Source organism: Chiloscyllium plagiosum, unplaced genomic scaffold (genome assembly GCF_037043375.1).
Source record: "Chiloscyllium plagiosum isolate Xiang-an unplaced genomic scaffold, Cpla_swu_hap1 HiC_scaffold_31, whole genome shotgun sequence".
NCBI classification, from domain to species: Eukaryota; Metazoa; Chordata; class Chondrichthyes; order Orectolobiformes; family Hemiscylliidae; genus Chiloscyllium; species Chiloscyllium plagiosum.
This window is the reverse complement of record NW_028270169.1, coordinates 64,488,944-64,515,555: the sequence shown is the minus strand read 5'-3', so window position 1 is coordinate 64,515,555 and position 26,612 is coordinate 64,488,944. Positions and strand designations below refer to the sequence as shown.

Sequence of the window (26,612 nt, the reverse complement as noted above, 5' to 3'; positions counted from 1 at the left end):
ACGGCACTGCAATACAGGACAGCACTGCAATACAGGGACTGCACTGCAACAAAGTTCAGCACTGCAATATGGGACAGCACTGCAACAAAGGACAGCACTGCAATACGGTACAGCACTGTAATAAAGGACAGCACTGCAATACAGGACAGCACTGCAATACAGGACAGCACTGCAATACAGAGACTCCACTACAATACAGGGACAGCACTTCAATACAGGACAGCACTGCAACACAGGACAGCACTGCAATACAGGGACAGCACTGCAATACGGGACAGCACTGCAATACAGGGACTGCACTGCAGTACGGGACAGCATTGCAATTCAGGACACCACTGCAATACAGAGCAGCAGTGCAATAAAGGACAGCACTGCAATGCAGGACAGTACTGCAATACAGGGACTGCACTGCAATATGGGACAGCACTGCAATAAAGGACAGCACTGCAATATAGGATAGCAGTGCAATAAAGGACAGCACTGCAATATGGGACCGCACTGCAATACAGGGACGGCACTGCAATAAAGGACAGCACTGCAATACGGGACAGCACTGCAATACAGGGACTGCACTGCAATAAAGGGCAGCACTGCAATATGGAACAGCACTGCAATAAAGGACAGCACTGCAATACAGGACAGCACTGCAATACGGGACAGCACTGCAATACAGGGACTGCACAGCAACAAAGGACAGCACTGCAATAAAGGACAGCACTGCAATAAAGGACAGCACTGCAATACGGGACAGCACTGCAATAAAGGACAGCACTGCAATACGGGACAGCACTGCAATAAAGGACAGCACTGCAATACGGGACAGCACTGAAATACACGACTGCACTGCCATAAAGGACAGCACTGCAATACAGGGACAGCACTGCAATACAGGGACTGCACTGCAATAAAGGACAGCACTGCAATACAGGACAGCAGTGCAATAAAGGACAGCACTGCAATATGGGACAGCACTGCAATATGGGACAGCACTGCAATACAGGGACTGCACTGCAATATGGGACAGCACTGCAATACAGAGACAGCACTGCAATAAAGGACAGCACTGCAATACAGGACAGCAGTGCAATAAAGGACAGCACTGCAATACAGGGACTGCACTGCAATATGGGACAGCACTGCAATACACAAACAGCACTGCAATAAAGGACAGCAGTGCAATAAAGGACAGCACTGCAATATGGGACCGCACTGCAATACAGGGACTGCACTGCAATAAAGGACAGCACTGCAATACAGGGACTGCACTGCAACAAAGGACAGCACTGCAATATAGGTCAGCACTGCAATACAGGGACTGCACTGCAACAAAGGACAGCACTGCAATATAGGTCAGCACTGCATTACAGGGACTGCACTGCAACAAAGGACAGCACTGCAATACGGTACAGCACTGTAATAAAGGACAGCACTGCAATACAGGACAGCACTGCAATATAGGTCAGCACTGCAATACAGGGACAGCACTGCAACAAAGGACAGCACTGCAATACGGTACAGCACTGTAATAAAGGACAGCACTGCAATACAGGACAGCACTGCAATACAGGGACTGCACTGCAATACGGGACAGCACTGCAATAAAGGACAGCACTGCAATAAAGGACAGCACTGCAATACGGGACAGCACTGCAATACAGGGACTGCACAGCAACAAAGGACAGCACTGCAATAAAGGACAGCACTGAAATACAGGGACTGCACTGCAGTACGGGACAGCACTGCAATAAAGGACAGCACTGCAATAAAGGACAGCACTGCAATACGGGACAGCATTGCAATAAAGGACAGCACTGCAATACGGGACAGCACTGCAATAAAGGACAGCACTGCAATAAAGGACAGCACTGCAATACGGGACAGCATTGCAATAAAGGACAGCACTGCAATACGGGACAGCACTGCAATAAAGGACAGCACTGCAATAAAGGACAGCACTGCAATACGGGACAGCACTGCAATAAAGGACAGCACTGCAATACAGGACTGCACTGCAATAAAGGACAGCACTGCAATACGGGACAGCACTGAAATACACGACTGCACTGCCATAAAGGACAGCACTGCAATAAAGGACAGCACATCAATATGGGTCTGCACTGCAATAGAAGACAGCACTGCAATACGGGACAGCACTGCAATACAGGACAGCACTGCAATACGGAACAGCACTGAAATACAGGGACTGCACAGCAACAAAGGACAGCACTGCAATAAAGGACAGCACTGCAATACAGGACAGCACTGCAATACGGGACAGCACTGCAATACAGGGACTGCACTGCAGTATGGGACAGCATTGCAATTCAGGACAGCACTGCAATACAGTACAGCCGTGCAATAAAGGACAGCACTGCAATACGGGACAGCACTGCCATACGGGACAGCACTGCAATACAGGACAGCACTGCAATACAGGGACTGCACTACAATACAGGGACTGTATTGCAATAAAGGGACTGCACTTCAATAAAGGATAGCACTGCAATACAGGACAGCACTGCAATACAGGGACAGCACTGCAATGCAGGACAGTACTGCAATACAGGGACTGCACTGCAATATGGGACAGCACTGCAATAAAGGACAGCACTGCAATATAGGATAGCAGTGCAATAAAGGACAGCACTGCAATATGGGACCGCACTGCAATACAGGGACGGCACTGCAATAAAGGACAGCACTGCAATATGGGACAGCACTGCAATACAGGGACTGCACTGCAATAAAGGGCAGCACTGCAATATGGAACAGCACTGCAATAAAGGACAGCACTGCAATACAGGACAGCACTGCAATACGGGACAGCACTGCAATACAGGGACTGCACAACAACAAAGGACAGCACTGCAATAAAGGACAGCACTGCAATAAAGGACAGCACTGCAATACGGGACAGCACTGCAATAAAGGACAGCACTGCAATACGGGACAGCACTGCAATAAAGGACAGCACTGCAATACAGGGACTGCACTGCAATACAGGGACTGCACTGCAAAAAAGGACAGCACTGCAATACAGGACAGCAGTGCAATAAACGACAGCACTGCAATACAGGGACTGCACTGCAATATGGGACAACACTGCAATACAGGGACTGCACTGCAATATGGGACAGCACTGCAATACAGAGACAGCACTGCAATAAAGGACAGCACTGCAATACAGGACAGCAGTGCAATAAAGGACAGCACTGCAATACAGGGACTGCACTGCAATATGGGACAGCACTGCAATACACAGACAGCACTGCAATAAAGGACAGCAGTGCAATAAAGGACAGCACTGCAATATGGGACCGCACTGCAATACAGGGACTGCACTGCAATAAAGGACAGCACTGCAATACGGGACAGCACTGCAATACAGGGACTGCACTGCAACAAAGGACAGCACTGCAATATAGGTCAGCACTGCAATACAGGGACTGCACTGCAACAAAGGACAGCACTGCAATATAGGTCAGCACTGCAATACAGGGACTGCACTGCAACAAAGGACAGCACTGTAATAAAGGACAGCACTGCAATACAGGACAGCACTGCAATATAGGTCAGCACTGCAATACAGGGACAGCACTGCAACAAAGGACAGCACTGCAATACGGTACAGCACTGTAATAAAGGACAGCACTGCAATACAGGACAGCACTGCAATACAGGGACTGCACTGCAATACGGGACAGCACTGCAATAAAGGACAGCACTGCAATAAAGGACAGCACTGCAATACGGGACAGCACTGCAATACAGGGACTGCACAGCAACAAAGGACAGCACTGCAATAAAGGACAGCACTGAAATACAGGGACTGCACTGCAGTACGGGACAGCACTGCAATAAAGGACAGCACTGCAATAAAGGACAGCACTGCAATACGGGACAGCACTGCAATACGGGACAGCACTGCAATAAAGGACAGCACTGCAATAAAGGACAGCACTGCAATACGGGACAGCACTGCAATAAAGGGCAGCACTGCAATACAGGACTGTACTGCAATAAAGGACAGCACTGCAATACGGGACAGCACTGAAATACACGACTGCATTGCCATAAAGGACAGCACTGCAATAAAGGACAGCACATCAATATGGGTCTGCACTGCAATAGAAGACAGCACTGCAATACGGGACAGCACTGCAATACAGGACAGCACTGCAATACGGAACAGCACTGAAATACAGGGACTGCACAGCAACAAAGGACAGCACTGCAATAAAGGACAGCACTGCAATACAGGACAGCACTGCAATACGGGACAGCACTGCAATACAGGGACTGCACTGCAGTATGGGACAGCATTGCAATTCAGGACAGCACTGCAATACAGTACAGCCGTGCAATAAAGGACAGCACTGCAATACGGGACAGCACTGCAATACGGGACAGCACTGCAATACAGGACAGCACTGCAATACAGGGACTGCACTACAATACAGGGACTGTATTGCAATAAAGGGACTGCACTTCAATAAAGGATAGCACTGCAATACAGGACAGCACTGCAATACAGGGACTGCACTGCAATACCGGACAGCATTGTAACACAGGACAGCAGTGCAATTGGGGACAGCGGCACAATAAAGGACAGCACTGCAATACAGGGACTGCACTGCATTACAGAGACAGCACTGTAATACAGGACAGCACTGCAATAGGGGACAGCACTGCAACAAAGGACAACATTGAAATAGGGGACAGCACTGCAATAAAGGACAGCACTGCAATACAGGACAGCACTGCAATATGGGATAGCACAGCAATAAAGGGACTGCACTGCAATAAATGACAGCATTGCAATACAGGACAGCACTGCAATACAGGGACTGCACTGCAACACAGGGGCTGCACTGCAATAAAGGACAGCACTGCAATACAGGACTGCACTGCAACACAGGGGCTGCACTGCAATAAAGGACAGCACTGCAATACGGGACAGCACTGCAATACAGGCACTGCACTGCAATAAAGGACAGCACTGCAATACAGGACAGCACTGCAATACGGGATAGCACAGCAATACAGGGACTGCACTGCAATAAAGGACAGCACTGCCATACAGGACAGCACTGTAATATGGGACAGCACTACAATACAGGGAATGCACTGCAATAAAGGACAGCACAGCAACAGAGGACAGCTCTGCAATACAGGGACTGCAGTACAATACAGTGACTGCACAGCAATACGGGACATCACTGCAATAGAGGGACTGCACTGCAATAAAGGGCAGTGCTGCAATAAAGGACAGCACTGCAATACAGGACAGCAAGGACAGCACTGCAATACAGGGACTGCACTGCAATAGAGGACAGCAATGCAATACAGGACAGCACTGCAACAAAGGACAGCACTGCAATACAGGGACTGCACTGCAATAAAGGACAGCACTGCAATACGGGACAGCACTGCAATAAAGGACAGCAGTGCAATACGGGACAGCACTGCAATAAAGGACAGCACTGCAATACGGGACAGCACTGCAATAAAGGACAGCACTGCAATACGGGACAGCACTGCAATAAAGGACAGCATTGCAATACGGGACAGCACTGCAATAAAGGACAGCACTGCAATTTGGGACAGCACTGCAATAAAGGACAGCACTACAATACGGGACAGCAATGCAACACAGGGACTGCACTACAATACAGGGACTGCACTGCAATAAAGGACAGCACTGCAATACAGGACAGCATTGCAATACGGGACAGCACTGCAATAAAGGACAGCACTGCAATTAGGGACAGCACTGCAATAAAGGACAGCACTGCAATAAAGGACAGCACTGCAATACGGGACAGCAATGCAACACAGGGACTGCACTACAATACGGGGACTGCACTGCAATAAAGGACAGCACTACAATACAGGGACTGCACTGCAACAGAGGACAGCACTGCAATACAGGGACTGCACTGCAATACAGGGACAGCACTACAATACGGGGAAAGCACTGCAATAAAGGACAGCACTGCAACAGAGGACAGCACTGCAATACAGAGACTGCACTGCAATACAGGGACTGCACTACAATACCGGGACTGCAATGCAATAAAGGACAGCACTGCAACACAGGACAGCACTGCAATACTGGGTCTGCACTGCAACACAGGACAGCAGCGTAATACAGAGGCAGCACTGCAATACAGGACAGCACTGTAACACAGGACAGCACTGCAATACCGGACAGCACTATAACACAGGACAGCACTGCAACAGAGGACAGCATTGCAATACAGGACAGCACTGCAACACAGGACAGCACTGTAACACAGGACAGCACTGCAACACAGGACCGCAGTGAAATACAAGACCACGCTGCAATACAGAGCAGCACTGCAATAGAGGACAGCACGGCAATACAGAGCAGCACTGCAATAGAGGACAGCACGGCAACACAGGACAACAGTGCAATACAGGACCGCACTGCAATATAGGGGCAGCACTGCAATACAGTCAGCACTGCAGTACAGACTCAGTTCCTTAAGTTAAAACATGTTCCATTTAAGCTTGCTAATCTCATTTCTTTCTTGCCTTTTATCTCCCTTCTCATGTTTTAACTTCTAATTCCATTTCAGGCTGTCTCCTTCCTGAACTACCATCTCCCTGGCCATCTAGTTTAAATCCACTCCCAACAGCATTCAGAACCCTTCATGCAAGGATGTTGATTTCATTTCTGTTCGGATGTAACCGGCCAGCTTGGACAGAAATGGTTAAATATTCGTCATGTACAGGCTCGAACAGTCTGTGTCATTCGGCCTCCCATTGATCAATACAGGCAATGACCAATCCTGACAGGATGGAAAACAACTGGCAGCATGAATTTACCAAGAACTCAGAATAGACAGAAATTAATTCCATCCAGCGATCTCCAAGATTATTGTTAGAGGTTTCTTGGTGCAGGGCAAAGTAATTAGCCAAGAATTGAATGGGATTGAGTTAACTTTATTGTCATGTGCACTTGAATTAGTACAGTGAAAGGTTTGTACTGTCGCCACTTATGGGGCCATCTTGGGTACAAGATGGCGAGGTACAGATACTTAACTATTTGGTACAAAATTGAAAGCGTAATAAATAAAAGTCCAGCATAAGAATAAAAAGGAAAAAAAGTACTCAGATTTACAGTCCTTTTCACCAAAGTCCATGCCAGCTCAAGACTCCAGATCACACCGGGCTTCAAAACTAAAGGCCTCGCCTACAGTCCACAATGTTCACATCTCCCAGTGACATTCTCCAGTCTGGGACTGACCTCCCCACACCGGGCCTCCAGTCTGGGACACACCTCCCCACACCGGCCTCCAGTCTGGGACTGACCTCCCCACACCGGCCTCCAGTCTGGGACACACCTCCCCACACCGGCCTCCAGTCTGGGACTGACCTCCCCACATCGGCCTCCAGTCTGGGACACACCTCCCCACACCGGCCTCCAGTCTGGGACACACCTCCCCACACCGGCCTCCAGTCTGGGACTGACCTCCCCACACCGGCCTCCAGTCTTGGACACACCTCCCCACACCGGCCTCCAGTCTGGGACACACCTCCCCACACCGGCCTCCAGTCAGGGACACACCTCCCCACACCGGCCTCCAGTCTGGGACTGACCTCCCCACACCGGCCTCCAGTCTGGGACACACCTCCCCACACCGGCCTCCAGTCTGGAACTGACCTCCCCACACCGGCCTCCAGTCTGGGACTGACCTCCCCACACCGGCCTCCAGTCTGGGACTCACCTCCCCACACCGGCCTCCAGTCTGGGACTCACCTCCCCACACCGGCCTCCAGTCAGGGACACACCTCCCCACACCGGCCTCCAGTCAGGGACACACCTCCCCACACCGGCCTCCAGTCTGGGACTGACCTCCCCACACCGGCCTCCAGTCTGGGACTGACCTCCCCACACCGGCCTCCAGTCTGGGACTCACCTCCCCACACCGGCCTCCAGTCTGGGACTCACCTCCCCACACCGGCCTCCAGTCTGGGACTCACCTCCCCACACCGGCCTCCAGTCTGGGACTGACCTCCCCACATCGGCCTCCAGTCTGGGACTGACCTCCCCACACCGGCCTCCAGTCTGGGACTCACCTCCCCACACCGGCCTCCAGTCTGGGATTGACCTCCCCACACCGGCCTCCAGTCTGGGACTGACCTCCCCACACCGGCCTCCAGTCTGGGACTCACCTCCCCACACCGGCCTCCAGTCTGGGACTGACCTCCCCACACCGGCCTCCAGTCTGGGATTGACCTCCCCACACCGGCCTCCAGTCTGGGACTGACCTCCCCACACCGGCCTCTAGTCTGGGACTGACCTCCCCACACCGGCCTCCAGTCTGGGACTGACCTCCCCACACCGGCCTCCAGTCTGGGACTGACCTCCCCACACCGGCCTCCAGTCTGGGACTCACCTCCCCACACCGGCCTCCAGTCTGGGACTCACCTCCCCACACTGGCCTCCAGTCTGGGACTGACCTCCCCACACCGGCCTCCAGTCTGGGACTGACCTCCCCACACCGGCCTCCAGTCTGGGACTGACCTCCCCACACCGGCCTCCAGTCTGGGACACACCTCCCCACACCGGCCTCCAGTCTGGGACACACCTCCCCACACCGGCCTCCAGTCTGGGACTCACCTCCCCACACCGGCCTCCAGTCTGGGACTGACCTCCCCACACCGGCCTCCAGTCTGGGACTCACCTCCCCACACCGGCCTCCAGTCTGGGACACACCTCCCCACACCGGCCTCCAGTCTGGGACACACCTCCCCACACTGGCCTCCAGTCTGGGACTGACCTCCCCACACCGGCCTCCAGTCTGGGACTGACCTCCCCACACCGGCCTCCAGTCTGGGACTGACCTCCCCACACCGGCCTCCAGTCTGGGACACACCTCCCCACACCGGCCTCCAGTCTGGGACACACCTCCCCACACCGGCCTCCAGTCTGGGACTCACCTCCCCACACCGGCCTCCAGTCTGGGACTGACCTCCCCACACCGGCCTCCAGTCTGGGACTCACCTCCCCACACCGGCCTCCAGTCTGGGACACACCTCCCCACACCGGCCTCCAGTCTGGGACACACCTCCCCACACTGGCCTCCAGTCTGGGACTCACCACCCCACACCGGCCTCCAGTCTGGGACTGACCTCCCCACACCAGCCTCCAGTCTGGGACGCACCTCCCCACACCGGCCTCCAGTCTGCGACACACCTCCCCACACCGGCCTCCAGTCTGGGACTGACCTCCCCACACCGGCCTCCAGTCTGGGACTCACCTCCCCACACCGGCCTCCAGTCTGGGACACACCTCCCCACACCGGCCTCCAGTCTGGGACTGACCTCCCCACACCGGCCTCCAGTCTGGGACTGACCTCCCCACACCGGCCTCCAGTCTGGGACACACCTCCCCACACCGGCCTCCAGTCTGGGACTGACCTCCCCACACCGGGCCTCCAGTCTGGGACTGACCTCCCCACACCGGCCTCCAGTCTGGGACTGACCTCCCCACACCGGCCTCCAGTCTGGGACTGACCTCCCCACACCGGCCTCCAGTCTGGGACACACCTCCCCACACCGGCCTCCAGTCTGAGACACACCTCCCCACACCGTCCTCCAGTCTGGGACACACCTCCCCACACCGGCCTCCAGTCTGGGACACACCTCCCCACACCGGCCTCCAGTCTGGGACACACCTCCCCACACCGGCCTCCAGTCTGGGACACACCTCCCCACACCGGCCTCCAGTCTGGGACTGACCTCCCCACACCGGCCTCCAGTCTGGGACACACCTCCCCACACCGGCCTCCAGTCTGAGACACACCTCCCCACACCGGCCTCCAGTCTGGGACACACCTCCCCACACCGGCCTCCAGTCTGGGACACACCTCCTCACACCGGCCTCCAGTCTGGGACTGACCTCCCCACACCAGCCTCCAGTCTGGGACTCACCTCCCCACACCGGCCTCCAGTCTGGGACTGACCTCCCCACACCGTCATCCAGTCTGGGACTGACCTCCCCACACCAGCCTCCAGTCTGGGACTCACCTCCCCACACCGGCCTCCAGTCTGGGACTGACCTCCCCACACCGGCCTCCAGTCTGGGACTGACCTCCCCACACCGGCCTCCAGTCTGGGATTGACCTCCCCACACCGGCCTCCAGTCTGGGACACACCTCCCCACACCGGCCTCCAGTCTGGGACTGACCTCCCCACACCGGCCTCCAGTCTGGGACACACCTCCCCACACCGGCCTCCAGTCTGGGACTGACCTCCCCACACCGGCCTCCAGTCTGGGACTGACCTCCCCACACCGGCCTCCAGTCTGGGACACACCTCCCCACACCGGCCTCCAGTCTGGGACACACCTCCCCACACCGGCCTCCAGTCTGGGACTGACCTCCCCACACCGGCCTCCAGTCTGGGACACACCTCCCCACACCGGCCTCCAGTCTGGAACTGACCTCCCCACACCGGCCTCCAGTCTGGGACTGACCTCCCCACACCGGCCTCCAGTCTGGGACTCACCTCCCCACACCGGCCTCCAGTCTGGGACTGACCTCCCCACACCGGCCTCCAGTCTGGGACTGACCTCCCCACACCAGCCTCCAGTCTGGGACTGACCTCCCCACACCGGCCTCCAGTCTGGGACACACCTCCCCACACCGGCCTCCAGTCTGGGACACACCTCCCCACACTGGCCTCCAGTCTGGGACTGACCTCCCCACACCGGCCTCCAGTCTGGGACTGACCTCCCCACACCGGCCTCCAGTCTGGGACTCACCTCCCCACACCGGCCTCCAGTCTGGGACTGACCTCCCCACACCGGCCTCCAGTCTGGGACTGACCTCCCCACACCGGCCTCCAGTCTGGGACTGACCTCCCCACACCAGCCTCCAGTCTGGGACTGACCTCCCCACACCGGCCTCCAGTCTGGGACTGACCTCCCCACACCGGCCTCCAGTCTGGGACACACCTCCCCACACCGGCCTCCAGTCTGGGACTGACCTCCCCACACCGGCCTCCAGTCTGGGACTGACCTCCCCACACCGGCCTCCAGTCTGGGACACACCTCCCCACACCGGCCTCCAGTCTGGGACACACCTCCCCACACCGGCCTCCAGTCTGGGACTGACCTCCCCACACCGGCCTCCAGTCTGGGACTCACCTCCCCACACCGGCCTCCAGTCTGGGACTGACCTCCCCACAGCGGCCTCCAGTCTGGGACACACCTCCCCACACCGGCCTCCAGTCTGGGACACACCTCCCCACACCGGCCTCCAGTCTGGGACACACCTCCCCACACCGGCCTCCAGTCTGGGACACACCTCCCCACACCGGCCTCCAGTCTGGGACACACCTCCCCACACCGGCCTCCAGTCTGGGACTGACCTCCCCACACCGGCCTCCAGTCTGGGACTGACCTCCCCACACCGGCCTCCAGTCTGGGACTGACCTCCCCACACCGGCCTCCAGTCTGGGACTCACCTCCCCACATCGGCCTCCAGTCTGGGACTGATCTCCCCACACCGGCCTCCAGTCTGGGACTGACCTCCCCACACCGGCCTCCAGTCTGGGACTCACCTCCCCACACCGGCCTCCAGTCTGGGATTGACCTCCCCACACCGGCCTCCAGTCTGGGACTGACCTCCCCACACCGGCCTCCAGTCTGGGATTGACCTCCCCACACCGGCCTCCAGTCTGGGACTCACCTACCCACACCGGCCTCCAGTCTGGGACACACCTCCCCACACCGGCCTCCAGTCTGGGACTCACCTCCCCACATCGGCCTCCAGTCTGGGACTCACCTCCCCACACTGGCCTCCAGTCTGGGACTCACCTCCCCACACCGGCCTCCAGTCTGGGACTGACCTCCCCACACCGGCCTCCAGTCTGGGACTCACCTCCCCACACCGGCCTCCAGTCTGGGACTCACCTCCCCACACCGGCCTCCAGTCTGGGACTCACCTCCCCACACTGGCCTCCAGTCTGGGACTCACCTCCCCACACTGGCCTCCAGTCTGGGACTCACCTCCCCACACCGGCCTCCAGTCTGGGACTCACCTCCCCACACCGGCCTCCAGTCTGGGACTCACCTCCCCACACCGGCCTCCAGTCAGGGACTCACCTCCCCACACCGGCCTCCAGTCTGGGACTCACCTCCCCACACCGGCCTCCAGTCTGGAACTCCATTCCTCTTTAAGGAAGTTAAATGGTTGAAAGAAGCTCTAGGAAAGAGAAAAAAAAAGATGAAAAAGAATGTATGGTGCAGAGGAATTCTGTCTGCATTGTCCTACTCTGCTGCCACCTTTAGGATGTTCTCAGATGTATCATGTGGAAGAGTAAGGGGATGTGTGGAGGCATTGAGTGGATTTTAATTTGGTACATTGAGCTTTGACTATTCTGTATTCTGTTTTCTAGACCATCATCTGGACTGTACTGGCCTCTGTTCGTATTTATTACAAATATCGCCGAGCGAAGCCCCTCACCAAACAGGTGCTGATTCGAGATCCTTACGCTATTAAGGGAATTCGTAAAGTGATTGATGGCTGTGCCTTCAAGGTGTATGGACACTGGGTGAAGAAAGGTTTGCAACAGAACAGAGCAGCCTTATTTGAGAATTCTCCAAAAGCTTTCCTGTTCTCACTGGGCAATGAGTTCAGTTATGTGTCTGAACAACGTATGGAATGAGTTCTTTCATTTAACTTCTGACCCCACTTTCCTCTTTAGTTTTCAGATGGGTTGTGTGTGAGGCTGATAATCTAACCACCAATTTAAGATTCATAGAAATATAGCACCAGTGTGAGCTCCGTTGTAGTGATTAGAATTCAAGCATTCATGTGTGAGGAGCTAACCATTTATTGAACTAGGCTTTCTGATAGTGCTCTAGAGATGCCCTAACCCTGATGGCAGTAACAAGTATTGTGTTCTCCCCCTGCCCAGAGTGTTCCTTTCTCGACTTACCCCTTTCTAGTTCCATTCCTATCTTAAGGATCCTTGCTGTGTCTCTGACCATACCTCCCAATGTAAATGCATTTTGGAGAAGTCAGCTCCTACAGCAATTACCAATTTACTGACCATTTAAGGCACCTCCCCTCAGCCCTGCATACCACCACAGCTTTCAAGTGGTGGCCACTCATGAGACTGCAGCCAAGGCCCAGTGGACATCAGAAGTGAAAGTACCTCGAGGGACTGGAGTCTCACCAGAGCTTGGCTGTCAGGATAGGGTTGTGTTAGTGGGTTGTTGAGCTTGACAGAGTGGGGAAAGGTGAACATAGAGGTGGGAAGAGTTTGGGAGAGCTCATTCGGCCCGGGGGTCAGCAGACGTTCAGCTTTCCTTTGTTCACAACTAGATCGAACAGGTGAAGTGGAAGACACACACTTGGTACAGACCTCCATTCACCATGGGGAAAGTCGTAGCCGATTGAGGTACAATTGAGGCATTCAAAGAGGGCACTGTATACTTTTTTGGAAAGAGAAAAGGCAGGAGATTGGCACAAAATAATGATACCCATTTGAAGGGACAGTATAGGGATGATGGGCTGAGTGACCTCTTTCTGGATCATAACAATTTTGTGATTTTGTGAGGAGTGGAAAGATGCCCTTAAATGGACATTCACTGACCCGTGGCAGACAAGCCCCTTGAAATCACCATCCTGCACAGATAATGAGCAGTTGTCTAACGGAGGTACATCAGTAGGGGTATCAAGGATTACAAGGAAAAACCAGCCTATTGTTCCTATTTCTTATATTATTATGGGAATGGTGCCTCCATCACATTCACTACACATCTGCCATCCCAACCTAAGACAGAGACAGAATTGAATGGGAGTATTCTCGAAACTGACTCCCCAGAGGTGTAAAACTTCATCTTTGAATCTGTGGCACTAGCTTAAATTTATAAACAAAAATGAAAAGAACCAACAAAGAAGACATTTGCCCTGCATGAAATGATAACTTGTTTTGTTCAGTCCACCACGGAATCTGTCCTTTGCTGAATGATTGTGCTGTCATTGCATGTTGTCTGACAGGCTGTGTGTGTGACGTGCCTGCACTCTAGTTCTTTTCCAGTAAAGAAAAAAGTATCATTTTTGAGACTGTGTGTAAAATTTTTTCATTATTTTGTCATTATTTATATACATGCACATAAACCTGAGGATGACTCTTGTATGTGCATTCCTGCCTGAGTCCGGTGTCCCATCACCAAGTCCCCCTTTATTTAAACATGGAAAGTCCTTGACACTGATCCAGCTTCCTCAGAGCTGGCTCTCAGAGTGACCAAAACCGATTTTTTCCTTTTATTTTTTCTTTTTTCCTTTTTTTCCTTTTTTTTAAACATCCAGAAACCAAACAATTACAATAAACATTAAAGAAAAACAAAAATTCCAAATAAACTTCTCCTCAGTAGTAGTAAATAAGACACACTGACTGTGTGGTTCCAGGCAGTTCAGAGCTCAGTCTCCTTTCCTCCTTAACACAGAAAAGTGGAGAGCCCTTCGCTCACTGATCCAGCTCCCTCAGAGGCAGCTCTCAGTGTGAACAGAACCCCTGATACTTCTGTTTATTTTTTATGTTGTGTGTGTGCAGGTGTCGGACACAGTGAAAAACAACAAGTGTGTAAATCTTTATTTATATTCCACCAGCAGGAAGGATGGAAACACCCGAGTGGCCAGTGACACTTCTCATCAAAGGGCAGTGCTGTGTGATCAAACAGTGAAGGGGAGGGCAGGGATTAAATCAAAATAGAGTTGGAGAGGGAAATAAAACACTCCACTCCCTGCGGTGCCCACCTCTCCCTGAACAACTCCAGGGTGTTGGTCGACACCGCGTGCTCCTTCCCCAGAGACACCCGGGCTCTAATGTAACCGCGAAAGAGGGGCAGGCAGTCGGCCCTAACGACCCCCTCCATGGCCCATGAACTGCCTGGACCTGTTGATGGCCAGTTTGGCCAGGCCCAGGAGCAGACCCAGTCACCTGGCTGGTATCCTTACAATCACTACATCCCTCCCCCCTCTGAGTCAGAAGACATAGGCCAGTTCTTTTTTTTGAAGCTCATCCTAGGGAATTTTAGTACTGGGTCAGTGTCCTCCAACTCTGCCTGTTATATGGGCGGCACGTAATGCACAGTAGCTCGTCCCTTGTAACTGGAGTGTCTCGGAAGAGTATAGTTCTCCTCTTGAAGCGGCAAAGGCATCGAGGCAGCGATATCTACCATGTCCATCTCAGATTCTGAGGAATCTTCAACACAGATGGAGAAGGAGAGCCCATGGGTTCCAGCCAGGCACATTTTTCTCTCACACACTATTTGTGAGTTTGCAGCTTCATATTGATCCTCATGTTTGTTCAGGACTGTCACACCTACCGAATTTAATACGTCACTGGTCCTGAGAACTCTAGGTCACTTAGGGTGCCTGGAACACATTTATTTCCCTTCTAAGGCATATGCCTGTCTGGGAGAAACACCTGACAACTATGTCCGAGTTCATGTAAGTGCTCCTTATTGGTCTTCCCTGTTATAAGCATGTCATGTAGATAAATGGAGATCTGGGGTAAACCTTGTAAAATGTTCTCCATGGTTCACTGAAACTGACCATATATTGGTCCTTCTGGGTATTAATTGTGGCTTACTTCTCGGAATCCTCATCGAACCGCAATTGCAGGTACACATGGCTCATCTCCATTTTCATGAAGGACAGCTCCCTGCCAGATTTCCTTATAAATCAGCTGTGTGAGGGATATTTGGGTCTTTTGAGTATTTTGGGTATTTATCCAGCTGTTGATCATTTGTTTAAAATCCCCACAAAGGCAAACAGCTTCACAATCAGAACTGCCCATTCGGCAAACTGGACTGATTTGATAATTCCTTCACATTCCAGCCTCCTGATTTCTGCCTCTATTTTGCCCATAAAGCAAATGGCACTGGGTGGGCCTTACAGAGTCATGAAGAGAAAGTGAGATCTGCAGATGCTGGAGATCAGAGCTGAAAATGTGTTGCTGGAAAAGTGCAGCAGGTCAGGCAGCATCCAGGGAAGAGGAGAATCGACGTTTCGGGCATAAGCCCTTCTTCAGGAATGCTTATGCCCGAAATGTCGATTCTCCTGTTCCCTGGATGCTGCCTGACCTGCTGCGCTTTTCCAGCAACACATTTTCAGCTCTTACAGAGTCATGGAATTGCCTCCTGGTCCATGTGGCCTTGGCTCCTTTGATCATCTTTAGACCTACCTGCAAAGCATCCGGATATATAATGAGGACTTCACTTAAGCGTCTACTTTCTAATTGGAAAGTGTTGAGTCAATCAAGGTGAATCTTTCTCAATGAATCTCAGGCCTGAGTTGTTAAGTACAACCAGTGATCACTGAACCAGCTGCTTCTGATAAAAGACCGGAACTGAAGTTGTACTCTTAATCTGTAAAGGTTCCCTGGTATAGGTTCTCAGTCTGTGCATAAGCTTAAGTGTTAGAGTCCAGATCAAGTTTTTTTTCAATATTTTTATTGAGGGAAAAAGATTCTTTATTACTAAATTACAAAATTACAATAAGCTAACTATACAAATGAAAAACAAATAAAAACAACATAAACAAAACAAAACTATACTCATGTGCAAGATAAACAGCCCAGTAGAAGTAATAAATAAATAACATTGCTCAGCGCAACCAAATAATTGCTCTCAACCTTCGAGAGCATTACACCCGCATTTATTCAAAATTCTTCCTCTCGGGGTACCAAGTTCGCTAAATCAGATTGTCATGGTTATACAAATGTCCTCAGTAAAAGGCAGACAAATCTATGTCTAGGTAATCCAAACAGGGCTGCCATATCTTATAAAAATGATCAGTTTTTGGTCCACCATACTTGTGAGAATGTCCGGGGGGGAATATGTTCCATGATTAGCTTACGCCAACTTGACAGGCCCCAACACATCAAAATGTTTTTCCTAGCGCAGAAAATATGGATATTAAAAAGTTTTCTCCCCTGAGTATCTAAAGAAGATTAATTGGGCAGGCCCAGGAGAAGAGAGAGGACGGGTCCATCTTAACTTCAGTCCCCAAGACCCTCTCCATTACTCCTGCCACAGCGCTGCAGCACGTAGAAAGCCTGTGGCAGGACCACGGACAGTGAGTGAGAGTACCAGTACTTATTTTACACTTGGGGCACACTGAGGACACTCCCACCTTAAATTTCGAGAGACTGTCTGGGGCTAGATGGACCCTAGGAAGAATCTTCAACTGCATGGCATAGGTTCTATTACAGATCAAAATCTTTCTCGTATTATGACAAATATCCTCCCATGTCTCAGAGGAGATCGCAACTCCTAACTCTCTCTCCCAGACCTCACATTGTTGCTCAATATCATCTGAGGGACTACCTCACCTGAAATGATGAAGAGGACTAACTGAGAGTGCTCTTGGCATGGAGCACCCTCTTCTCTGTATCAGATCCGTAGGAGTCAGTCAAGGACATCGTTCCTTTTTGAACAAATTTTTCCCTAATCTGGAAAAAGTGAGAAAGGTCTCTGCTAGAGAACCTATACTTGTGGCTTATTTAGTCAAAGGACATCATTGCTTCACCCTCAAAAGTCACCAGGAAACTCCCCTAGCTGCCCAGAGTTTAAACCCAGGGTCCATTATCCCTGGCCGGAACCCTGGCACACCAACTATAGGGATAAGAAAATAAGTTTTCGATACATTCCCCTCACTTTGCCGCATTGCCCTCCACGCTTTGACAGTATTAATAATTATTGGATTATGACAGTAGTCCGCAACTTTCCTCATTTTATCTAAGAACAATGGGTTCTTTGCCTGAGAGGCCTCAATGTCCAACCATATTGACGCCGGGTCCTCAGTCATTCACAACAGATAAAAGGGAGCTTAATTGATATTTTTTAATATCCGGGAGATCCACTCCCCTCTGCCCTTGGGGTAATTGCAATTTGGCGAGCTTAATAAAGGGCCGTCTGTGGTGCCAGATAAAAGAGCTAAACCAGCCATTAAGTCGCCAAAGTGTTTGCCTGGGAAAAATCAAAGGAAGCATTTACATAGGGTATAGCAAACAAAGAAGGACATTCATTTTAATAAGGGCTACTCGATCTAACCAAGATATTGGAAGGGCCTCCCATCTTTGATGATCTTGTATAATCTTGTCAAGCAAGTGGACAAAATAGTGTTAAGTAAATTATCGAAGATGGTTGTAACAAAAATACCTAAATAAAACCCCAACCTGTGACCACTTAAAGGGAAACCGTGACTCACCCTCAATGTGAAATATTCCCCTATAGCCTCTGATTTTGAAAAATTAAACTTCTGCCCAAAAAGGAGCCCAATAAATTTGTATCAAATGGGCTACAGAAACTAATGGGGTTCAAAAAAAAAGAACATCATCTACATATAATGTGATCTTATGTGCCTTTAATCCCACTTCTGGGGCAGTTATGTTAGAATCCCTGCACATAGCCTTTACCAGCAGTTCAATCACCAGTGTAGAGTGAGTGGAGGGGGGACCTTGCCGACTACCCCTACAGATACCAAGATTACTGGATCTTACACCATACAGCGAGAGGATCACTATAAAGGACCCCTATCCACCCAATAAAGACTTCACTTAGACTAAACCATTCCAGGATGTAAAAAGGATATGGCCACTCCGCCCGGTCAAATGTCTTCTCTGCATCTAAATTGATCACTAATCCCTGAACCGATCTCTGCTAACACGCTAGGACCATATTAAGTAATCTCCTGACATTGTTGGAGGATCTGTGTGCGGCCCTTTATAAAACCTGTCTGGGCCTCTTTGACAATGGAAAGCAACACGGTTTCCAGCCTTAATGTAAGAGTCTTGGATAAAATTTAAAAATCAGAATTTATAAGTAAGATGGGCCTATAAGGAGCACAGGCCTCCTGGATTTCCCTTTCTGAAGGATGAGAGCGATATTAGCCTCTCTCATGGATGGTGGGAGGCAATCATGACTGTACAAATAATTGTAAATGTCCAGTATTAGCCCTGACAGGATATTTATAAATTCTTTGTAGAATCCTCTAGGGAGACCGTCAGGGCTGGGCACCTTCCCACTCTGAAGCCGCTCACTGCCTCCTGTACCTTTCGCACTGTTAAAGGGACATTAAGGACAGACATCTGTTCAGAGGTCACGCCTGGAAGATCCAGGCTCTTAAAAAAGGACTCCACCTTAGCACATCTGTCCTCATAGCATTCTGACTGGTATAATTCGGAGTAAAAGCTACAAAATGCAGCATTCATCTTTTTAGAATCACAAGAGTTCCAGTCCCTTCCCTGATTGATCTAATAGATTGGGGGATGTTCTTTTTCCTAGCCAGATATTTGCCCGGCCTATCACCATGCTCAAACAACCTTTGTTTTGCAAAGGAAAGTTCCTTCCCTGCTGTGTGTGAGAGCGTGGAATTCAAGGTGGACTGAAGAGCTATGACCTGCTGCAATTTAGCCACCGATGGCCGTCTCAGCTGTCTTCAGTCGCTCCTCGAGCAGAAGCTGCTGCTCTCCCTTCTGTTGCTTCCAACTGGCAGCAGATAATTATCCCCCTGGCATCAGCCTTAGCAGTCTTCCACAGAACAGATGGGTTGCTAACCATATCCAAATTAATGGCCAAGAATACTTTACACTCATTAGAGAAATATTCGATGATCTTACTGTCCCTGAGAATAAAGGGATCCATTCACCAGTGCCATGATCTGTATCTTGACTGCTAAGTATACTGCTGTGTGATTGGATATGGTAATATCCCCAATTGTGCAGGACATCATCAAATCCAAATAAATTGTGGGGGCTAGGAAAAGATCAATCCTAATATGACACTTGTGCGGTGTAACAAAAAACATAAAGTCCCTACTTGCAGGATGGAGACGCCTCCAAAAATCCACCAGCCCCACTTCACACATAAATCAACTATTTGCTTAGATTGCAGAGAAAGTTCTTGGCATCCACCTGACAGAGAACCTCATCTGCACCCTCAACACCAGCTCCATAGCCCCATGGATGTCCACCATGAATGGGTTGGTATATGGGCACATACTCAACAGTCAGTTTCTTTTCCTGCCATACAGATTTGATACGCCAGATAGAAAATATATTGGGGTGTATTGTGATCGTCTTAGTTGCTTTAGTTTCGTAACAGAGGGGAAGCTGATTCTGAAAGGATTTACATGATTTGGATGAGAATATAGGAGGCATGGTTAGTAAGTTTGCAGATGACACCAAAATTGGTGGTACAGTGGAGCGTGAGGAAGTTATCTAAGATTACAAAGAGATCCTGATCAATTAGGTTGATGGGCTGAGGGGTGGCAGATGGAGTTTAATTTAGATAAATGTGAAGTATTGCTTTTTCATTAATACAAACAAGGACAGGACATACATTATACAATTAATGGTAAGGCCCTGGGTAGTGTTGAAGAACAGAAAGACCGAGCAGTTGAGATACATAATTCTTTGAAAGTTGTATCACAGGTAGACAGAGTGATTAAGAAGGCATTTAGCACAATTGCTTTCATTGTAGGAGTAGGGATGTCATGTTGAGGTTATACAAGACATTGGTGAGGCCTCTCCTGGAATATTCTGGACAGTCTGGTCTAGGAAGGATATTATTAAATTGGGAGTGGTTCAGAAAAGATTTACCAGGGTGTTGCTGGGAAGAGAGTTTGAGATATGAAAATAGACTGGAACATTTTTCACTGGAGTGTAGAATGTTGAGGGGTGATCTTATTGAAGTTTATAAAATCCTTAGGGACATAGATAAGATAAATATCCCTAGGGTGGGGGATGCATATTTTTAAGGTGAGAGGTAAAAGATTTGAAGATAAGAGGGGCAACTTTTTCTGTTACACAGTTAGTGTGTGGAATGAACTGCCAGAGAAAATGGTGGCTGCAGGTATGGTTACGTTTAAAAGACAATTGGATAAGTCCATGAACAGGAAATGTTTGGAGGGATAGGGGCCAAGAGCAGGCAGGTGGAACGAGACTAGTTTGGGAATATGGTCAGTATGGACTGGTTGGATTAAAGGGTCTGTTTTTGTGCTGTGTGACTAAATTCTCTGAAGAAGTTGGATACAGCTAAAGGAACCAAAGGATGTGGGGGGGAGGGGAAAGCAGGAACAGGCATCCAACAGGAGTAAATGGCAGAGCCGGCTTACAGGGATGAATGGCCTGCTCCTGATTTCATTATCTATGTTTTTATGATCTTTCAGATTGTCATTAACTTACTTTTTAATCTAACGTTATATTTCCTAAACATTAAAACATGTATAACCCAACAAAATATAAAAGCTCCATTTTGAGATGATTTTCAACTTTAATCTACTTCACATTATAAAACAGTTAATGCCAGTTTAAAAGAAGCAAACAATCTGCTTAATTATTCTGATCCATGGATCATGCTGTACATTCTTCAAAACTATTGCTGTTCTTTAAATGACATTTAGAGCTCCGTTTGAACTTTTGTATTTTGTTTCAGAGATGAAACTTTGCTTGTAGCACATCGAAAGCCCAAGTTATCAGAAGCTGAGTCAGGCGTGTTCCCCATCCTAGAAAGAAACACAGCAAATTAGCTTTCTGATACTTTTCCTTATTTTTGACGTTTGATGTGTGTTAGGTCACAATCACACTTAGTTACTGACTGTCATTAACTTGTATGTGTTGACAGGACAGCACATCACTGTTTTCTTGTTCTCTGTGAGCAGTTTTTTGCAATGCTTGGTATCTTTAAATTCTTCACTGAGGCTGCATATACAATGTTTAACACAAAGTAAGATCCCTTACAGGCTGCTGCTGCACATACAGTGCTGCACAAAACACTTAGTATGACAAATTCTGCTCTCATGCTAATTATTGGCTCGCTATGCCAGGAGGTTACCAGAAAGACAGCGCTACAGAGAGACAGCTAGTATATTTTTAAGGGGTGGTACATCTAACTGGAAGGATTTTTATGGTACTTGCCACAGAAAATGTTGGGAGCTGAGAAATAGCTGACAACCTTCTCAGATGATGATGTGGTGGTGTAGGTGCAGGAAGTGGAGGAAACACACCCTCTATCCTCAATGTTACTGATTTTCAACAGGAGTGCTGCAACAAGGTGAGACGTATGCCACATCGGAAGGCAGTGCCATCTTAATTCCTGATACTAGACACTCAATTGGGTTAAGCAGGGGAGGGGCAATTCCCTGCAACGGATTGGTGAATGGTGCTGTCACTGTGCAACGCTGATGAGTCTGACACTTCTGGCTTCCAGCAACAGGTTTCCTCTCCAAGAATGGGGGACACAGTGACTCTGCAGGGTGGGCATGTGCTGAGAGGTACCTGGTTCATGACTGGGGGATCAATGACACTGAGGAAGCTGCAGGGGAGCCTCACCAGAAACTCAGTCTCCATTCCTACTATGAGCTAGTAAATGCAAGTACATGCGATGTTTATGAAAGTAAGTGGATATGCTGTGGAATTGTTTGCCTGATTAAAATGTGCCTTCAGTACAGGAAGCCATCTGTGCAGGTAAAGAGACAAGATCAGGAAGGTGGTGTCTAGGTCAAATGGTTGAGGGTTCAAATCTCAGTCTATTTACCCAAATCAGAGTATGAGGAGAAAAACAGAATTATGCTCCATCTCAACAACATTTATCCCTAGATCAACATCCAGAACAGATTAAGGGCAGCACAGTGGTTCAGTGGTTAGCGCTGCTGCCTGAGGGGGCTAGGTTTAATTCCATCCTCTGGCAACTGTCTGAGTGGAGTTTGCTCAATTCCTGTGCCTGTACGGGTTTCCCTCGGGTGCTCTGGTTTCCTACCAATTTTAATGGTACGAGGCAAGAACTTTCAAAATTTGATGGCATGCGATTGTTCGCAGGTAAAGGGACGGCTGGACAATGCGGAGCCTTCAAAAATGAGCTAACAAGGGTCCAGAGATAATGTGTTCCTGTTCGGGTGAAAGGTAAGGCTGGTAAGTGTAGGCAATGCTGGATGACGTGAGAAATTAAGGTTTTGGTCAAGAAAAAGTAGTATAGACAGCAGAGATCGAGTGAATCCTTAGAGTATAAACACAGTAGGAATATACTTAAAAGAGGGCAAAAAGGGAAGATGAGATAGCTTTGGCAAATAGAGTCATAGAGTCAGAGATATACAGCATGGAAACAGACCCTTCGGTCCAACCTGTCCATGCCAACCAGATATCCCAACTCAATCTAATCCCACCTCCCAACACCCAGCCCATATCCCTCCACACATTTCCTATTCATATACCCATCCAAATGCCTCTTAAATGTTGCAATTGTACCAGCCTCTACCACTTCCATACACATACCACACTCTGCGTGAAAAAGTTGCCCCTTAGGTCTCTTTTATATCTTTCTCCTCTCACCCTCAACCTATGCCCTCTAGTTCTGGGCTTCCCCAGGGAAAATACTTTGTCTTTTAATCCTATCCATGCCCCTCATAATTTTGTCAACCTCTATTACCCCTCAGCCTCCGACGCTCCAGGGAAAACAGCCCCAGCCTGTTCAGCCTCTCCCTGTAACTCAAATCCTCCAACCCTGGCAACACCCTTGTAAACCTTTTCTGAATCCTTTCAAATTTCACAACATCTTTCTGATAGGAAGGAAACCAGAATTGCACACAATATTCCAACAGTGGGCTAACCAATGTCCTGTAAAGATCAGTAAGGCAGCCTGTGTGTGGAACGACAGGAGATGTGGAAGATACTAAATGAGTATTTTGCACGAGTGTTTACTGTGAAAGGGAGCATGGAAGATATAGAATGCAGGGAAACAGATGGTGACATCTTGAAAATGTCCATATTACAGAGGAGGAAGTGCTGGATGTCTTGAAATGCAAAAAGGTAGATAAATTCCCAGGACCTGATCAGTTGTACCCTAGAACTCTGTGGGAAGCGAGAGAAGTGATTGTTGAGCCCCTTGCTGAAATATCTGGATCACTAGTAGTCAGAGATGAGGTGCCATAAGTCTGGAGGTTGGCTTACATGGTGCCACTGTTTAAGAAAAGTAGTAAGGAAAAACGAAGGAACCAAAGACCAGTGGGCCTGACATTGGTGGTGGGCAAGTTGTTGGACGGAATCCTGAGGGACAGGATGTACATGTATTTGGATAGGCAAGGACTGATTAGAGATAGTCAACATGGCTTTGTGTAGGAAATCATGTCTCGCTAACTTGATTGAGTTTTTGAAGAAATACCAAAGAGGATTGATGAGGGCAGAGCGGCGGACATGACCTATATGGACTTAGTAAAGCGTTTGACAAGGTCCCTCGTGATAAACTGGTTAGCAAAGTCAGATCACACGGAATACAGGGAGAACTAACCAATTGGATACAGAACTGGATCAAAGGTAGAAGGCCACTTGAAGGTGGTTGTGGAAGATTGCTTTTCAGACTAGAGGCCTGTGACCACTGGTGTGCCACATGGATTGGTGCTGGGTCACTGCTTTTTGTCTTTTACATAAATGATTTGGATGGGAACATAGGAGTGATAGTAAGTTTGCAGATGACACCAAAATTGGAGGTTAGATTAGATTACTTACAGTGTGGAAACAGGCCCTTCGGCCCAACAAGTCCACACCGCCCCGCCGAAGCGCCACCCACCCATACCCTTACGTTTACCCCTTACCTAACACTACGGGCAATTTAGCATGGCCAATTCACCTGACCTGCACATCTTTGGACTGTGGGAGGAAACCGGAGCACCCGGAGGAAACCCACGCAGACACGGGGAGAATGTGCAAACTCCACACAGTTAGTCGCCTGAGGCGGGAATTGAACCCGGGTCTCTGGCGCTGTGAGGCAGCAGTGCTAACCACTGTGCCACCGTGCCGCCCATACACACCGTGTAGTGGAAAGTGAAGAAGGTTAACTTAGAGTACAACGGGATCTTGATCAGAGGGGCCAGTGGGCCAAGGAGTGGCAGATGAAGTTTAATTTAGATAAATCTGAGATGCTGCATTTTTGAAAGGCAAATGTGACTTTCATAGAATCCCTCGTGTGGAAACGGGTCAGTCGGCCCAACAAGCCCACACTGACCCTCCGAAGAGTAACCCACCCAGACCCATTCCCCTACCCCATTACTCTACATTTATCCCTGACTAATGCACCTAGCCTGTACATCCCTGAACACTATGGGCGATTTAGCATGGCCAATTCACCTAACCTGCACATCTTTTGATTGTGGGAGAAAACCCACGCAGACACGGGGTGAATGTGCAAACTCCACACAGACAGTTGCCCAGGTCCTGAGTGCTGTGAAGGCAGCACGGCTAACCACTGAGCCACCGTGCTGCCCCAATTTATCTTAATTAGATTAGATTAGATTAGATTACTTACAGTGTGGAAACAGGCCCTTCGGCCCAACAAGTCCACACTGACCCGCCGAAGCGCAACCCACCCATACCCCTACATTTACCCCTTACCTAACACTACGGGCAATTTAGCATGGCCAATTCACCTGACCTGCACATCTTTTGGATTGTGGGAGGAAACCGGAGCACCCGGAGGAAACCCACGCAGACACGGGGAGAACGTGCAAACTCCACACAGTCAGTCGCTGGAGGCGGGAATTGAACCCGGATCTAACCACTGTGCCACCGTGCCGCCCACTAATGATAAGGTCCTGGGGAGTGTGGCTGAACAAGAGACCTTGGAGTGCAGGTTCATAGTTCCTTGAAAGTAGAGTCTTCAGCAGATAGGATAGTGAAGAAGGTGTTTGGCATGCTTTCCTTTATTGGTCAGAGCATTGAGTGTAGAAGTTGGGATGTCATGTTATAGCTGTACAGGACATTGGTTAGGCCACTTTTAGAATATTGTGTGCAATTCTGGTCTCCTTCCTATAGGAAGGATGCTGTGAAACTTGCAAGGATTCAGAAAAGACTTAAAAGGATGTTACTAGGGTTGAAGGATTTGAGCTGTAGGGAGAGGTTGAACAGGCTGGGGCTGTTTTGCCTGGAGCGTTGATGGCTCTCAGCATCTCATGGATGTCCAGTCTCGAGTTGCAAGATCTATTCAAAGTCTATCCCATTTAGCACGGTGATAGTTCCAACATGATGGAGGGTATTCTCAATGGGAAGGTGGAATCTTTTTCTCCTGTGCAGTGGTCACTCTTACCATTACTATCATGAACAGATGTATCTGCAGCATTGCAGACTGATAAGGATGAGGTCAAGTATGTTTTTCTCTCTTGTTGGTTCCCTTACCATCTGCCGCAGGCTCAGTCGAGCAGCTATGTCTTTTTGGATGCTGATCAACTTGACCAGTAGTGTTAGTGTCAAGCCACTCTTGGGAGGGGCATTGAAATCCCCCACCCAGATTACATTTTGTCCAGGTGTTGTTCATCATGGAGGAGCACTGATTCATCAGTGTAATAGAGTATGTGGTAACCAGCAATAGATTTCCTTGCACATGTTTAACCAGAAGCCACGAGACTTCATGGGGTCTGGAGTCAATGTTAAGTACTCCAAGGGCAACTCCTTCCGACTGTATACCACTGTGCTGCCATCTCTGATGTTGGTGGAGGTGTCTGGGACATGATCTGTCAGGTTTGACTAGATCAGGCTGTTGTTTGACTAGTCTATACTACAGCATTTCCAATTTT

The 26,612-nt window shown here is 49.7% G+C and overlaps 2 protein-coding genes across 5 annotated transcripts in view; one reads left to right on the top strand and one right to left on the bottom strand.

Moving 5' to 3' along the window:
• The window catches only part of LOC122564238 (phosphorylase b kinase gamma catalytic chain, skeletal muscle/heart isoform-like), a 160,993-nt gene extending 146,892 nt beyond the window's left edge, over window positions 1-14,101 (top strand). For all 4 annotated transcript variants that reach the window (XM_087977588.1, XM_087977585.1, XM_087977587.1 and 1 more), the window contains one exon: window positions 12,433-14,101. In XM_087977588.1, the coding sequence (XP_087833714.1) occupies window positions 12,433-12,702 (270 nt within the window). In that variant the 3' untranslated portion in view covers window positions 12,703-14,101. The remainder of the gene's footprint in view (window positions 1-12,432) is intronic.
• Window positions 14,102-21,305: 7,204 nt separating this feature from the next.
• Window positions 21,306-26,612, bottom strand: part of sumf2 (sulfatase modifying factor 2) — a 67,283-nt gene continuing 61,976 nt past the window's right edge. The window contains exon 9 of the mRNA XM_043718881.2: window positions 21,306-21,557. Coding sequence (XP_043574816.2) covers window positions 21,452-21,557 — 106 coding nt within the window. The 3' untranslated portion in view covers window positions 21,306-21,451. The remainder of the gene's footprint in view (window positions 21,558-26,612) is intronic.